Here is a 16,007-nt window from a genome sequence, read left to right on the forward strand (position 1 = left end):
GGATCCTGGGCTGCAGCAGAACCCTTTGGTAACCCAAGGAAGCTTCCTTAAACTAGAGTGGGCCCTGGGCTGCTCTAACTTCCGTCAAGGGCTGGTTTTACCCGTGCAGAAGCTGGCTCTCTATTTTCTGTCCATTGCCAATGCAAAGTTTGCACCCAGCCTACAAATCAATGGGCTGTTGTCCCATTAGCCCAGCCTTGCAGAAAATGTTTCTAGCTAAAAGACAAAGAGGAGCACAAGAGCCATCCAGTCTGGTGCCTGGGATGATACGGGGGGCCCCCATGTATGCCGCAGCATTGCCCTACCCCATATTGTAGAACTGGACTGTGCTTCTCACCCTGAAAAGATGAACTGAGTGTAAACCAGTGCACTGTTATCGTCTTCCTGAGTCTGAAGGCAGCCTGAGAAAAGAGATCTGAGAGGTGTGCCCGTCATCTCATCTCAATGCATTGTTAACTCTGAAACCTATCAACTTCCCCTTTCCCTATGTTGTTCATTAAAATAATAATGATGGTGATTTCACGGCTGATGATTTTAGCAGGAACATCCAGCTAATGTGCTCTCACCACAATCCTAAACTACCTCCCAGGTGATCAACCCACCCAGATATCTCCTAACCAGATGCCCGAACTGCCTGCTTCCTCTTGACAACTTCTAAAATGCAGTGACTCATTGGCAGTACAGAAATACGTGGCATAGTGGAAAAAATATGCGGCCACCGTGGAAAATACATTGACTTTAATAGCAAAGGGGATAGCTCTGGGGTTGCTGCATTGATTGAATTATTTACATTCACTTCTAATTAATTTTAAAAGCTCCAGTTTGTCATTTAAATGAAGAGGATGCAGAATTTCCACACTGCTGCACCAGAGTATTGCTAGCTCCTGGCTGGAGGTTAAGCTCAGTGCAGGGCACCCAGGTGTGACCCAGACAGCCACAGGACTTCATTGCGTGTTGTTGGCGCTCGGCCCCTCAGCCGTTTGCACCGCATGGCAGCAGCCAACCACTGCTGCTAGGACTGCAGATCTAGTGTGTATAGATACATGTGCAGAGCTGCACCCCCGCCAGCCAAGGGGGCTTCCTTCCTGCTGCAGCAAAGGTCTGAGCTCCCCTTCCTCTAACTGCATTCCGACCCCTGGGACTCCACTGACTCACCCAGCCACGCGTAAATCCTCCTCCACACCACCCAGTGCAGTATGAACCCTGAGCGCTCGTCAGAAGCAGTCACATGCGAACATTGGTAAGCATGGACAGTCTGAAGACCCCCATTGGTATTAAGTCTCTAGCCAATAAAGGGGCACCTACAAGATGGCTGGAATTAATTTGTGGCCAAGGCTTTTTAAAGCATAAGGGAATATTGGCGGCACTTAGCATTTTTCTAGACTAGGAGAAAAAAAGTGTTTTTTTTGTTAGTGAGTGAGTGAAATTGACATAGCCAACATGACTTAAAGAACCCCTTCCCGTACCTGTACCTTGCTAGGATCAAAGATGGCTTTTTATCACATGTTAACGATAACCCATTCTAACTAACCCTAGTGCAGACAGGTCAAGTTGTATTTTAACACACTGGAGCTGGTCGAGGCACCTAGAAGTCAAAGGAGGTACATCACACCAGCTGAGGACCTGGCCTCTAGTTTTCTTCTATCTAGCCTGAAGAGGCTTTCACAGAATTTCTTTAGTCTTGGATACCTGGGGCTAAATTTTTGTCTTCAGACACACATCAGCATCGCCTAGCAGCACGTATGACCTAGCATTTATCACGTGCTAACGCCCAGCTTGCGCTGGCTACATGAGGGAGTTCAGACATGTGAGCGAACAGGTTTTCAAAATGCAGCTTTTATCCTAGTGTGGCTAGGCCCCACATGCAGGCACCATGGAACGCACTGATAATCATGTTTTTGCTGGGACTGTGAGGTTGGGCGGGAAGCAGGCTGCTGCTAAAATTAGGTGTGTCAGCTGGGGATGGAGGGATGGCATGGCATGCGCCCGCTGCTGCCGTGGGGCTTGTTCCCGCAAAGTACTCTGACCCACGCTGCAGCAGAACAACAGTTACCATGCACGTATCTTTAAGGGCAGGCATTGATTGGGGATTTGTTCATGTGCGTAAAGTTATTATGTCTGTGCCTTGCTGGATCGGGATCTAAACGAGCGTCATCAATTAGGCAGCAAGGTTCTGGACGGCTTGGGATTGGTGCTGGGCTACAGAGCCCTTCACCTCTGGGTCACCACTTCAAATGCAGTTCAGGAGCCCAAGGCGAGTCCCTGCTCCCACTTTCCCGGAATACAAATAGTACGACCCTCCTACGTGCACCAGGCTGCAGCCCCTGTTCCGGCTCCTCCAGAACCTCTTGCTGAGGTTCTGGCTGCACTTTTCCCCACACCTGTTCCTATACACACACCCCATCCGTGGCCCCACACAGTCGTGGGACCTCCTCATCAACCTCCTCCGAGCCCTGGCCAAAGTGGCCATCTACAAGACCAGGGAGAGGAGGTTGGCTGGGGAGTTGCCCTGCGACTGTGGGGCCTACTTCCGTTCCTCCATCCGTTCACGCATCCGGGCAGAGTTCCTCTGGGCAGCGTCTGCTGACTCCCTAGATACCTTCCGGGAGCAGTGGGTGCTGTCCGGCGTTCTCTGCTCGGTGTCCCCTTCCGGTTCCCTTCATTTGACCCTGTGACCCCCAGGCCTGTTCCTGGTTTTTCATTAGTTGTCCTGGTCATTAGTTGTCCCCCCGAAATCAGTTGCTTTCCGGGTCCCTAGACTGGGGGCGGGGCCTTTAGCAAGCCCGCCCATTTCCAAGAACACAAATAGGCTGGCTGTTTGGTGGCCCACGGGAGGCGTGGCTGTTCTCAGCCCTGCCCCTAGTGGATGGACCTCCACGTTGCAACCTGAATGAACAGCGTCCTTACTAGCTGGTGGCCAGTCTGAGCAGTGGGGTGAGGAGATTAGCACAAGCTCTCCCAACACACAGCTGAAGCAAGTTGGTGGGCGAGATCAACGTCTCCCCCAGCTCTCAGGGAGCCACTTTGCCTCCTCAGCACGTCCGCGACTTTCTTAGCATTCCTTTGGCTTCGTGGCTGGGGTAAGACTCAGGAAAGGCAGCTCTGAACTGCAAAAACTGTTGGTATTCCTCTTTCTTGGTTTTATGGTTTCCATTAAGATCAGCTTAGCCACACTGAGCAACAGACAGGAGGAAACAGTGTATTGCTGAGAATTAGGATTAACCCAAATTAGTTTACCCAGAATACTGGTCATCTCCAGCCCCTTCCTGTTTGTTTCCATTCAGTAAGATGGTGCTTGATTAAGACTTCCCCTTAGAGAGTGGTGTGAGACCACACAAGTGGAGTTACAGTCAAAGGACACGTTGGTGCATGTAGTCAGCAAATCATCTAAGCACACGGCTAACCGCTTTGCTGAATCGGGGCATCAATTTTCCATATGGCCACCCTCTTTCCAGATGGCAGGATCCCTCCAGCTAAGAGATGGTGCTTTAATCACGACCACGCTCATGCTTTAGTTAACTATCACAACTTTATTGAGAGGTTAAAAAAAATCCCTCTCTAAAACAATGCAATGCAAAATTTACATGGAAAAACAAATAAATAAGCCTTTATTAATCATATAATTATAGTACTAAAGTGCTTTGAGAAAGGATATAAAAGAAACACTGTTTAAGACACAAGAAAGGGCTTGGGAATAACAAAAAATGTAGTGCAGCAAAATATTAGCTCCTTAGCTGGGTGGCCAGCATCAATGGTTACGGGAAACCAGTAAAGCATGGCCTACCACTTAAGGAGAATTCTGCTTATTCACAGTTTATCCTTATCACACTAGGTTAGCTGAAATTATCAGAGACAAACAACTCTGGTGGGGGAGGGAGTAGGATCCCCAGTCTTCTTTCTCAGTTATGAGGCTGGTATCCAGCCATCCATCATGCACACATAGGCATCGGACCAGATCCTCTGCTGGGTAACTCTGAAGTCAGTGGAGTTATACCAGGGGAGGTTCTGGCTCTTAGTTTTCCTTTTAGCATCACTGAGAAGGCAAGTCTCATTTGAACATTTTAAATGAGACTTGGGCCTCAGGGGCTACATTTTGTCCTCCGATACATGCCAGCAGCTTCCAGCAACTTCAGAGGGACGTGTGTAAACAAGGCAGAATTTGACACCGGAACTGAATTATTTCCAGGTAAGTCTCCTCATCCATCCACCCATCCATACCACAACCGCCTCCATGGTATCCAAGTATCTCTTGCACATCTTTTTCCTTTGCACACAGACCTGTTTAAAGCATGCTCACGCTCGCATTCTCTTCATCATCCAAAGGTCGTCAGTGCTACATGTGAGTATTGTGGTCCAGTCTATCTATAGCCCAGGTCACTGGTGCCAGTTCCTGATCCTTTTTCCATATATAAACGCAATAAAAAAGGTTAAGGAAGTAGAAGTCAATTTTAGGTATAAAAAGAATTGAGCATTATTTTTGGAACATAAGAACGGCCATAGTGGGTCAGACCAATGGTCCACCCAGCCCAGTATCCTGTCTTCTGACAGTGACCAGTGCAAGAGGCTTCAGAGGGAATGAACAGAACAGGCAATCACTAAGTGAGCCAGCCCATTCCCAGCCTCTGGCAAACAGCAATCCCTGCCCATCCTCACTAACAGGTCCTGGAGGATAGTTTCCATCAATGGCTGTCTAGTTCTTTTTTGCACCCAGTTACAGTCTTGGCCTTCACAGCATGGCAAGGAGTTCCACAGGTTGGCTGTGTGTGGTGTGAAGAAATACTTCCTTTTGTTCATTTTAAACCTGCTGCCTATGAAGCCAATCATTCTGACCAGAGGCGGGCCCAAAACAAACCCCTGATCTGAGGAGATTTTCTACTCTGGGACTGTACAGAGACAGCTTTCAACTCAGTGGCTGGCTCCACTCACTGTGCAGTTCAGCAAGGTCCAGAGCTATTTGCCCCCTGACCTTCAGAGAAGTGCAGATCTAGACCCTAACATGACTCAAGGCCTAACTCTAATTCTATTGCGGGTGCACCCGTTCACACTCAGATCAACCACAAACGACACTAGTATCCAGGTGATCAGCCATTTATACACCCCGATGAGCCTCACATAGAGGTGCTCAGCTATTGTATTTGCATACACAAATGATCTGCTCTCACACTCAGAAGCATTTACACACACACACACACACACGCTCACGCACGCACACAGATATGACTGAAATGCATTTCTACCAAGTGCTTGGGAGGGGTCAGACAGAGAAGCCTCTCCTTTTCCGGGGGGCAATACTCCAGGGCCCTGGAGTTGCACGGTGCATTAGTGCAATTGTGGTGTAGACGGTTGGGCTCAGGCTGGACCCCGTGAGGGAGGACGGTCCCAGATCTCAAAGTCTACACCACAGTTAAACAGTCCCTTAGCCCAGAGTCAGCTGGCACAGGCCAGCCGCAGGCATCTAACTGCCGTGTAGCCATACCCTGAGCGAATGATCGGTGCTGGAGACAAGCAAGAGGACTTGCTGGGCTCTGCCTGGGCAGGCTGGGAGTGGAACAGACGATGGATTCCGAAAATGTAGCAACAACATCATTGGACGAGGCCGACAAGTCATCAAGATGTGCAGTTACGGTGGATTCCCAGCTTTGAATCCTCACCACCTGCCCGCAATCTGTGGGCACCCAGGAGAACCGCGCACCCGGCATGAATAAATAAAACTCATCCTCTGCATCCCAGTGCTTTGTGGGTGCCTCTCCGGACTCATCCTTTCTATGCAGCCGGCCTCAGTCTCGTCCCTGCTTAGCTGGACTCTCCCTGTCACACAGGCTCTCTCGGTCTACTCCGATTGCTCTGCCTTTCCCTTCTATCTAAGAAACACCCAGGCAAGATCCTTCCTTATCCCCTGACGACTGATCTGCCGACCTCTCCCTTTTCTAGTGCAGAACAACTCTTTTATTGAAAGGATTTATTTTAAAATCAATTTTTCCATCTCTGGCACCCCTCCTCTGTTCCCTGTGCCCCGGCTATGTCACCTCCTACCCATCTTCCTGTCCCAAACCATAACTCTACTCTCCTTTACTTTGCCCTCTTCCTCTCCCCTAACCGTAGCTTCCCTTGTGTGCACATTCCTCCCTCTCTAGACCCGGTCAGATCAGCCCCGATGTTACTCTCTTTGGTCAGCTCTTGCGCTGCATGGAGTCAGGGTTAGTTTAGTTAGTTTCATCCCCCCCATTCCCAGTCCCCAAAACACCTTTCGGCAGGAAACTGCCACGATGGAGTCGACGGGCACAGACTCGGGGGGACGTAATCCGTCAGCTTCCAGTGGAAGAGGTGACACTTTCAAGGCTAAGAGAGGGCCCTTCAGGGAGGGCTGAGACGTAATAAGATGTACGTCCATAGAGCAGCTGCTGGGATGGAGCTATCCATTCCTCTTGCTGGCGCAGGAATGAAGCTAAAGGAGGACCAACATTAGTCCAAAAGGGAAGGTCCATGGGCGTGGATACACCCCTGTGCTTCACTGGAACAGCAGGGCAAGAGCCACCATCTGCAGAAAGCCCAGCCAGAAGGAGTGTGAGATGACAGCAGCCTGGCTTCTCTGTATCAAAAGCTGGGGGCGCTCAGGTTCCTTCACCAGCCATTCCTGCACGAGGATTTGGGTGAAGCCGCCCTCCTCCGAGACGCAGGTGTAGTTCCCGTAGTTGTCGTGGGTCATGTTCTCGATGAAGTGGATGCAGGGCTGGTGGGTGGGGTTGCATGTCCCGATCTTGCTGTGGTTGTGGTGCCACACATAGGTGGCGACGCGGGATTCGATGGGGCAGTGCAGAAAGTAGCGTGAGAAGAGCGCCACGGTGACCTTCTGGAAGCCCCTCAGGCTGTCCCCTGGCAAGAGGGGGGAAGCGAGACAGTTGTCCCCAAAACATGAAACTGACACACTTCCCCCTTACTCATTGGGAGAGCAGGAGATAGTCTCAACCCACCCACCCAGTGGTGACCCACCACATCCACTATTCTGCATGGCCACCCAACCCAAATACGAGGCCTAGTCTGATCTGATGGAAACATTTCCATCCACATCAGTGGCTTTGGATCAGGGCCGCTTTTGGGGGCTCCCTCCTGCCGCTTTAAGGGCCCCAAAGCACATCCAGTCAGACTGTAAAAGGAGAAAAAGCCCCCTCTTTGTCCGACTCCAACAGCCCCCTGAAATAAATCAGGGCCAGCTGGGTGCCTGCCTGCAGAGTTCCCATTGCCATCAATGGAGCAGGAGACGTGCATGCAGGAAGGAAATGCGGACACTGTGTTTACAGCAGCTGGGAGGAACCACTACAGAGAACAGCAGAATGAAGGGTTCATATGGATTGTGGTGACTGTACACAGGACGTTCTGACTCCAGCTCCCTTTGACTTCAGGCATTTTATAGAGGTTAGTGGGTCTGTGCCTCATTTTCCTGGACTGGATTGGATCAGAACTGTGCCACTGTGTGTCATAGACTCTATACTGCTAACAGTGAATCTCCTCTAGTTCCAGTGGCAGAGGCCTATGCTTTCAGAACAGGAGGATCTGAGGAAGTCACGAGAGGGCTCAGTTGTCACTGTGCAACGTGCCATGAAATCCAAGGGGCTATGAACCGGTCACCTTATTTATCCACAAACGGGTATTAACAGAACCCTGCAAACAACAGGAGTGAGAGATTCAGTCCTTCTCACCCCTCTGTACATACTAGCTGCTTAGTAGCACCATGCTCCCTTCCCACAGTGGGGAGAGTTTGGTCTGTCTTCATTCCAGCATTCACCCGGGAGATCAGTTCTCAGATCTGAGTTGCTGGGTGAGCAGCCACTGCAAAACCCTGCCCACATTACAGGTGTCACTAGGGCTTCTGGGGGCACATCCCACGCTTCTTAGCACTGCACGGAGCTGAACCACTCTAGGATTCTTTCCGGGGAGTTGTGGGAGTCCGTCCTGCTGGGCACACGGTGGATTGGGGGAAGGCAGTGGAGGACTTACCAACTCTCCAGCGGTTTAGCCTGCGTCCTCACTGCAAAGTGGGCAGGTTACCAGCCCCAGCGAAAGCCCCACTAATCTCAGAGAGAGGGTTTAGTGTGTGGGTGGAAGGGGGCTTGGGGCAACACCAAGGAAAGAACCCAAGTCAACTCCACAGTGTCCCTTGTAGGATCTGCCTTCCATCCGCCAAAGGAAGGTAAAAAGGGTTTATTAGAAACCTCTGGCCAAAGCATGAATTACCTACCCTACCCTACCCTACCCTACCCTACCCGTGCCCTGAACACCCAACTTTTCCCAAGAGCAAGTGGCTCTAGAAGTCAAAGAATAGTGATGATGGTTATAAATACCTGGCGGTGGTTCGACGCCCAAACATATTTCCTGTGTGGAGTTTAGGGTCATGTTCTGTAGCGCTGACCTGAACAGAAGGGAAATGGGAACAACCTTTAACAGAGACATAAAAATCGCCCAGTTGTTTATATTGGCTTTTGAAGATTTATCTCAGGGGGATCAGAGTGGGCTGTCCTCCTTCCATCAGGTGACTGGGTGAAGGGAGAAGGAGACGTTATACCATGAGCAGTAATACTTGGACAGGTAAACATTCTCCTCAATATACATAGTCACACTGCACCAGGCTTTTAGAGTCCATCTACATTTCAAACAACAATAATCCCTAGCTCTCATATAGCGTGTTTCATCAGTAGATTTCAAAAAGTGCTTTATAAAAGGTGGGCAGAATCATCATCCCCCTTTTGCGGATGGGGAAACTGAGGCAGAAAGGGGTAGTGACTTGCCCCAGGTCACCCAGCAGACCAGAGGCAGGGCCGGGTGTAGAACCCTGGTTTCCAAATCCCAATCCAGTGCGGTGGCTGCTAGGCCATGCTGCCATCCCTTGGCCCTGTGGCCAAATCACTGCCTAACATGTTTCACCCTTGGCTGTGAGGTCAGGTAAAGCAGGTTATAACCATGCTGGAGAGCCAGGGGCCAGCCCGGGTCAAGCCACTAATCAAACTTGGAGCTGTTGAGATCTACTGATGCAAACAGCACTGACTGTGACACTTCTACTCCCACTGAAGAGCGAACAGGGAGGGGAAACGTCCCGATAACACCTGGGCAGGTAAACGTTCTCCATGCACACGAGGATCCCACTGCAGTCAATGAAATGGCTTGTGGGCAATGGGCCAGAAGATGAGCTGGGGCAGTTGGTGCCGCTCCCATTAACTTTGTTACAGCTATATTGATTTATGCCAGCAGAGGGTCTGGCCCCGTGTGACTAAGGGTCTCTGACGCAGAGGTGGGTAGCTATCATCCCCCTCCCCTACTCGTTGCTGGGCGCTGCTGCGTTCCACCCCAGAAGCAGGAGCATTTAAAGCCAGGAGTGAAAGCTCCATCTAGGATCAGGATTAGGCAAAATCGTGAGCTGCCACTGCCTGGACAATGGAGACCGAGGTTTCCAGGGGAAAGCTAGTTTGGCTGGGTCAGCTTCCATCCTGCAGGCCCGGGCTGTGATTGCAGCTCAGGCGGACACGCCTGCGGCATTGAGGCTGCAACTGAGAGCTCTGGGGAGTTACTCAGGGGCCGGCCAGCGCTGGAGCTTGCACAGCGGCAGCTTCACTGTCCCAGGACCCCAGGCAGCTGGATTAGAACTGCAGTACGTCGGCTTGAGTGGCAATCCCAGCAGGCGATGGTAGTCTGGCTGGGCTTTACCGTGTGATGGGGAAAGCAATGGGGCGGTTTTATTGCAACCAGCCCTGACACCGGAAACAAGCAGTAAAACAGAGGCAGCAGTGAGCGTCTAAGGAAGACGTACCGGTTATCTTTGAGGGAGACACACTTCTTGTCCCCCCAGCCGCAGTAAGGGTCCTTTGCCAGGACACAGCTGTTGCAGCTGCTGTTATACACCTCACACATGTCCATGGGCACCTCGACCACCTCGCGCGCCGAGCTCACATAGAGCTTTGCCTGCATGGGGAAAACAAGACAGAGTTATCGCTCCGGCAGCAGTTCCTGATGCCAGGCACCTTCCCGAGCGCCTTCTGCTGACAGAGAACTCTTCATTCCAAAAGGCTCCCAAAGCTCTTGACAGGCGAATACGTGCATAACCAGAGAGCACTGCCATTGCAATGCAGCCACCTCTGGAGTGGAGTGCAGCAGCTGTTTGACAGCAGACAGCCCAACAATGCCACACAACAAGGAGAGAAGAAGAATGTAGCATCCCACTGGGACTGCAAGAGGAACCGGAAATTGCAGCTAACCCAGGTTGGGATTTGGAAACTGGACCCCCGGATTAACACCCCTGTTCTTCCAAAAAATGGCCTGGGATCTCCAGTGCTCAGGGACTTGATTTTATGTTGGGGAGGCAGCCTTTGCCCAACAAGAAGCAATTCCGGGGAAACATCTGGAGATCAGATATTTAAAGGTGGCTCCCAACCTTCCATTATGGCCCTTGACAGTGTGAGTGACTCACCCACAGTTAGCAGGGAGCATCAGGACGCTAGCTAGGATTTAGGAGAGAAATGTCCTTAAATCCTGTGGGAAGCTGGAGGCAGTTCCAAGATACAGACCTCCAGAGCCCGGACAGGAAAAGCAGACTGCTTCTAAGCCCAGATCCTCCTCCTCATGGTGTCCCATATCACTGCTGGTGGGCATTCCAGACACCCCCCTCTGTTGCAGGGGGGCAGGGATGAGGACGTGCAGCGAGACGGAGAAAGAAGCTCACCCTTGTATGATCCAGGGTCATGGCCAGGATAGGTGCTGGGTGTTGAAAGGGCTGGATCGCTAGGATGTTCCGGACGCCATCTGATGTCTCCACCATTTTGTGGATGTATCCCTTGTCTGTGAAAGACAGGAGAGCAAAGGTCAGTCCATAAAGCAGGGATGCTGGGAAGTGGAGGAGGCCAGCCTGATGCCAGGGCTACACAGGGAATGGGAGAGAGGAAAGCGGGGTCAAAATCAGCGACACTGGCTCGAAAACCAGAACCTGCCTTGTCTGCAGCTGCTTCGGGCAGCATCTCGAGTGGCACGTGAAGGCGGCGCCCTGTGTGTGAATCTTGGCATGAATTAGTCACAGGAACCAACAGCCCATTGGAGCTTCCAGAAAGGGGCTGCTTCCAGTGCCCTGAACACTGCTACTACAGATAGCAAAAGAACGGGTGCCCCTCTGGAAAGAGCTCGGCAGGGAAAATGTCACCATGGGGAGCACGCCAACAATGGCTGTTCCCGTCACCGAGAACGCTAAGCTCCATACCCTGCAGCCCTCAGGAGCGGTTACCAATTGCCACCGCTCACAGACGGGGAGCGGAGGCCTGCTGCTCAGAGGAGGAATGTGTGACTGTCCCTCGAACACCACGGAAGGGGAAAATAAACAACCCCACCCCAGATCTTTCCCCATCTCAAGGAATTTGACTAGACCACATGTCTGGTCTCTCTTCTTCCTGCTAATGAATCATCTGAGGTTGGGGGAAAGGGAGGAACACACATCCTCCAGTCCTTATACTGTCTGGGTGCACACCCTCCTTGTCCCACATCCCAGGTGGCCGTAGAGGTCGCACGCCCTCCAATCCTGCCCCTACAGCACCTGTCTGACCCTGGAAGCACAGTGCCCATCCCACTGAAAAGGACAGTGCGCCACCGGGGCATCCCAGGGCAGAGTGGGGCCGGCGATCCCCAAACAGTGTCAGCGTCAGCCCGCGTGGGAGGGCGCTGTTGCCAGAGGGAGGAATCCCAGGCTTTATGTGGTCGCTGTACTGATTATGCCAACTCCACTGTTTAAAAAAAAAATCACAACTCAGGGGAGCCCCAAAGTCATGCGATTTAAAATAAAAAAAAACTAACAACAACGAGTCTCTGGGTTCTTCAAGAGGCCTTCTGCTATCAAGTCACATTTTCAAGCTCTTCTCTGCAAGCAAGAGGGCTAGAAACGTTTATTGTTTTAAAACGAAAGCTGAAATGTTCACATAATCACCTGACTCCAGAAGCTGCGGCTTTAGAGAAAACCCCAAACATTGTGAGCCTAGCAAGAGCTGGTGACCCTGACTGAGAGTTCAGAAGGGGCTGTGATGCTGGAAGCATGGGGAGGGGACAGTTCAGTCCTGCACACACAATGATGCAGAATCACAGACAATCTATTTACCTACCTTAGGTGCTTGTCTGGCCCCTATTACCACAATATCTGACCGCCGCATGGATTGATCCTCACAGCTCCCCTATGATGCAGGGCTCTGCTATTATCCCGATGGGAAACCGAGGCACAGAGAGACTCCGGCCCAGATTTCAAAGGGGTTTAGGCACTATCCTTCCTATCCGGGTGGGTGCTGGGAGCTGATCTATCAAGTACAACAGTTTCCAGCAAATCCCTGTAACAGGGAATTGGATGGGCTTTGGAGTTTGACATAGTTCTCTACATTCAGCTCAGGATGTCTGCTAGATAAGAAAGTCCGGTTTGCGACGGGCAAAGAGCCAGCCATGTCTGCCAGTGTGGATCTGATCAGGGCACTTACACCGTGAAACAAAATAATAAACAAACTTTCTAGCCCCCCCCCCGCCACACACACACACAAACCTTTGGAAAGTTCCCATGTCACTCAAATGGTAGAACAACAGTGCATGTGAAAATCGGGGAAAGGGAGACTATTGGCTGGAAGTTTCTATGGAAATCCAGGGGGGATGGAAAGCAACAGAGGGAAATATGGGGCTATGAGTGTTCATGGAAACAGCCGTGTATTTCAGCCAAAGCTCTGTGTCCTGAGAATTTTCTCGACCCCTGGGATTCTGGTGAATCTGGAGGTGTTTTACACCATCCAGACTGGAAAGTGGCAGGAAGTCACTAGTTAATTGAGCTGCGTGGGAAATGGTTTTCTCATCCCTCAAATATTTTCAAAGGTTTGAACATTTTCCCCATGTCAGATAGGGACAAAAAATTGAAATCTCGAAAAATATTCGCAAACCAAAAACCAGAATTCAGTCTGTGTCAAACAAATTGTTTCGTTTCAGTTTCAACCTTTGCGTCAAACTTTTTTTCAGGACAACTGGAGGTAGGGTTTTTTGGGGTGGATTTTTTTTTGGGGGGGGGTATAAAAGTGTCAAAATGAAAATCTCAACAGTTGTGAACGATTTTTCTCCCCCAGCGGTTTGTCAAATCAGGAGAGTCATGGAATCCCACCTTGTTTCACAAACAGTTTCAGTTTTGAAGAATCGGAATTTTTTGACAAAAAACGGTTCCTCGAAAAATTCCCCATCAGCCCTGCCTGGTGGCTGCTCTGCAGATGGGCAGGAGCTAGCCTGGGAGACAGCCGTACCCCACCTGCCACACTCTGTGCTGGGAATGTCCTTTCCTCCCCACTAGCCCCAGCTTGCCTTTGAGAATTGCCCACCCCTCCCCTCTGCCATGCCCTGCGCCCAACTCCCAGGGGGGAAGCAGATCAGATTGTGACAAAGGTGGCAGCACCTAGAGGGCAAAAATTTCCCGGCAGGAACCCAGAAGTGGCTCAAATGGGGGGGAAGGGGGCCAGCACATGGGGCCAGCACATGGGGGAGGGGTAACTTGCCACCCACTGCAATAGGAAGGGGCCCTTCAAATGCTTCTGGAGGTGGCTGGAGGGGGACTAGCAAGCTGGGAGGGAGTGGAAATTGAGAGGGACACACACACCACTTTTCCAGCCTGCACTGAACATGACAAGGCTGGTATAAATGAATCTAGTTCCACTGAAGCCAATTATGGAAGGAGTCAAATGCCCATTTACACCAGCTGAGCGTGTGGCATGCGATTGCTGTTTAGTAAAGGGCCTCATTTCAACAAGTAAAACACAAGGCATGGCACTTCGTCACGACAGACTACAAAACACAGATGTTTCCAGCACAGGACCTTTTGTGTCAGTGTGTGCTGTAATGAACTGGCTAGAGGTAGGAATGTGTATGTGTGTACACCCATACCACTTCCAGCTACAGGACAGAATTGGACCTGTTTGCCTGTGTGTCATACGCCCTATACTGCTAGCAGATAATGGAGATTCTCCTTTAATGCTTTAAAAGCAGGCAGCTATGTGTTCTATCCCTGCTGTCACTGGAAATTTCCCAGTGGCCAAGGGGGGGGGTATCACAGGGACAAATGCTGAGTCCTTAGGTGGCCATGGATTATTTCCAGTGTAGTGCTCTGCCTGGCAAATGGCTCCTACCCTGCCCTAGGTCCTAAGGCTAACAGGCTGAGAAACAAACAGTCAGTACCTGTCACCAAATACAGGACGTTGTAGGTGTGTCCGTCCCCCGCCTGGATGCGGTGCACCCCGATTTTCTGGTAGCGATTTTTGCTGTGGAATAAGGGCCTATTCCTTGGGGCCGCCGGCTGCACCCTTTCATCCACCTCCGGGTGGCTGTCAGCTATTTTGAAGGTCTCCAAAGGGGTCCGATGATTGCCCTGAGAACACTGAGCCAAGAGAAAATACCCATCAGTGCCATCCAGATCCGCAGCAGCAGCTGGGTCGGAGAGAGAAAGACGTGGCCGCGCCGTCTCCCCTGCTAACTCACCAAGGGAGCAAAGGGGCGGAGAACCTGGCTAGAAGGTGGGTGACTCAGGGCCCTGCCCTGTGCTCTGCTGTGTTGGCATAAGAGGCCCTTGGGAGGATTTCCCCTGCACAGCCGTTGCCTTAAACAGCCACAGGCTGCCATCCAATGCCCGGTGTCAGGGGGCATGCCTGGGAGACAGGCCCTGCAGGGGGTGGGGCCATTGCATTTCTATGGCCCCTGGAGCAGCCCAGAGACGGGAGGGCACAGAAGGGGCTTAAACTACCATTCCCCGAGCTGTGAGGTTTGAGTGTTGCCTCCAAGAGGCGCAAGCGCCCCAGATTTCGGAGCCTCTCCTGGGTTCCCCCACGAAGGCATTAGCTAATTGGCGAGCGCCCTAGAGGGAAGGTGGGTTCTGCAGCTGCTGCAATCCCGAAGGCTCCAGAATTGTCCATCACACTGTCCAATCTCTCTCCTGGCTCCTGGGGGGACGCGCTGACACCCTGAGACAAGCATGCCACACAGTGGTCGTGATCTTATCTAGCCCTTTTTTATATATCCAGCCCCGATGCCTCAGGAACCTCTGCCTCAGTGACAGCTGTAGCATCACTCACTCGTCCTATGCTTTAGAGGTCCCCTCTGCCTACCAGCACTGACATCAAGGGATCAGCCCCCCATCAATTCCCCCTTCTCTAACCCATCCCATCTGAGGGTTTCAGAGCCCCATTATATACATTAATCTTATGCTCTCATGTGGCCAGGAACTTAGATTGTAAGCTTGTTGTGGCAGGAACCATCTCTTCTGTGTTTGTACAGCACCTAGCATCATGGGGTCCTGCCAGGGCCCCCACATGTGGGGTGAAAGGGTACACTTTACTGGGGCCTGGAGGCCCTGGGCGGCCCAGCCCAGGCAGCAACCCTCATTACCATGAGAAAAAAATTTTTTGTGGCTCATGAGATTGTACGTATGGGATGAGTGTGGGAGGGGGCCCGTGTTACAAGTTTGTACTGGGCCCGAAAAAATTATGCTTGGGCCCTGGGTCATGACTGGGTGCCAAGGCATCATGGAAATAATCAGTGTCCCCATTTTACATGGGGAGAAGCAGCCAGGAGTTCGTGGAAGAGCTGGGAATACAAGTCAGATTGTCTGCATCCTGGTGCTTTAAGCACAAGACCAGCCACCCAGAAGGACAGCTGTCACTCACCTGTCCAGGGCGGATCTGGGGCATTTCCCCAGTATAGCCTTTGAGTTTAGATGTCCGGAACACTGTGTCGATGTCATCGATGGTGTAGACACAAACAGCAGAGTAACCCCTACAGGCAGTGGAACAAATAGCGCATCAGGGCACGGCCACCATTCTGCTACTGCTCAGATTCTTAGCCCTTGTATCTCACCTCTGGTGGCGGTGAGGGAAGGTTTATTACATAGCCTTTGAAAGGGACTATTTTGAATATATCCCAGACACGTTTCAGCCAATAAGAATGGAGGGAGGAAGCAGCAGGTCCAAGCCGTGCTCTAC

General features: G+C 51.4%; 1 protein-coding gene across 1 annotated transcript in view; it reads right to left on the minus strand.

Moving 5' to 3' along the window:
• Positions 1-5,764: 5,764 nt before the first annotated feature.
• The window catches only part of SEMA7A (semaphorin 7A (JohnMiltonHagen blood group)), a 45,310-nt gene continuing 35,067 nt past the window's right edge, over positions 5,765-16,007 (minus strand). The window contains exons 9-14 of the mRNA XM_067534715.1: positions 15,693-15,801; positions 14,212-14,410; positions 10,709-10,824; positions 9,800-9,951; positions 8,340-8,407; positions 5,765-6,873 (exon numbers count right to left, since the gene is read on the minus strand). Coding sequence (XP_067390816.1) covers positions 6,509-6,873; positions 8,340-8,407; positions 9,800-9,951; positions 10,709-10,824; positions 14,212-14,410; positions 15,693-15,801 — 1,009 coding nt within the window. The 3' untranslated portion in view covers positions 5,765-6,508. The remainder of the gene's footprint in view (positions 6,874-8,339; positions 8,408-9,799; positions 9,952-10,708; positions 10,825-14,211; positions 14,411-15,692; positions 15,802-16,007) is intronic.

The sequence above is a fragment of the Emydura macquarii genome, unplaced genomic scaffold (assembly GCF_026122565.2).
Source record: "Emydura macquarii macquarii isolate MOO-44397 ecotype Brisbane River unplaced genomic scaffold, CSIRO-AGI_Emac_v2 contig_3451, whole genome shotgun sequence".
NCBI lineage: Eukaryota > Metazoa > Chordata > Testudines > Chelidae > Emydura > Emydura macquarii.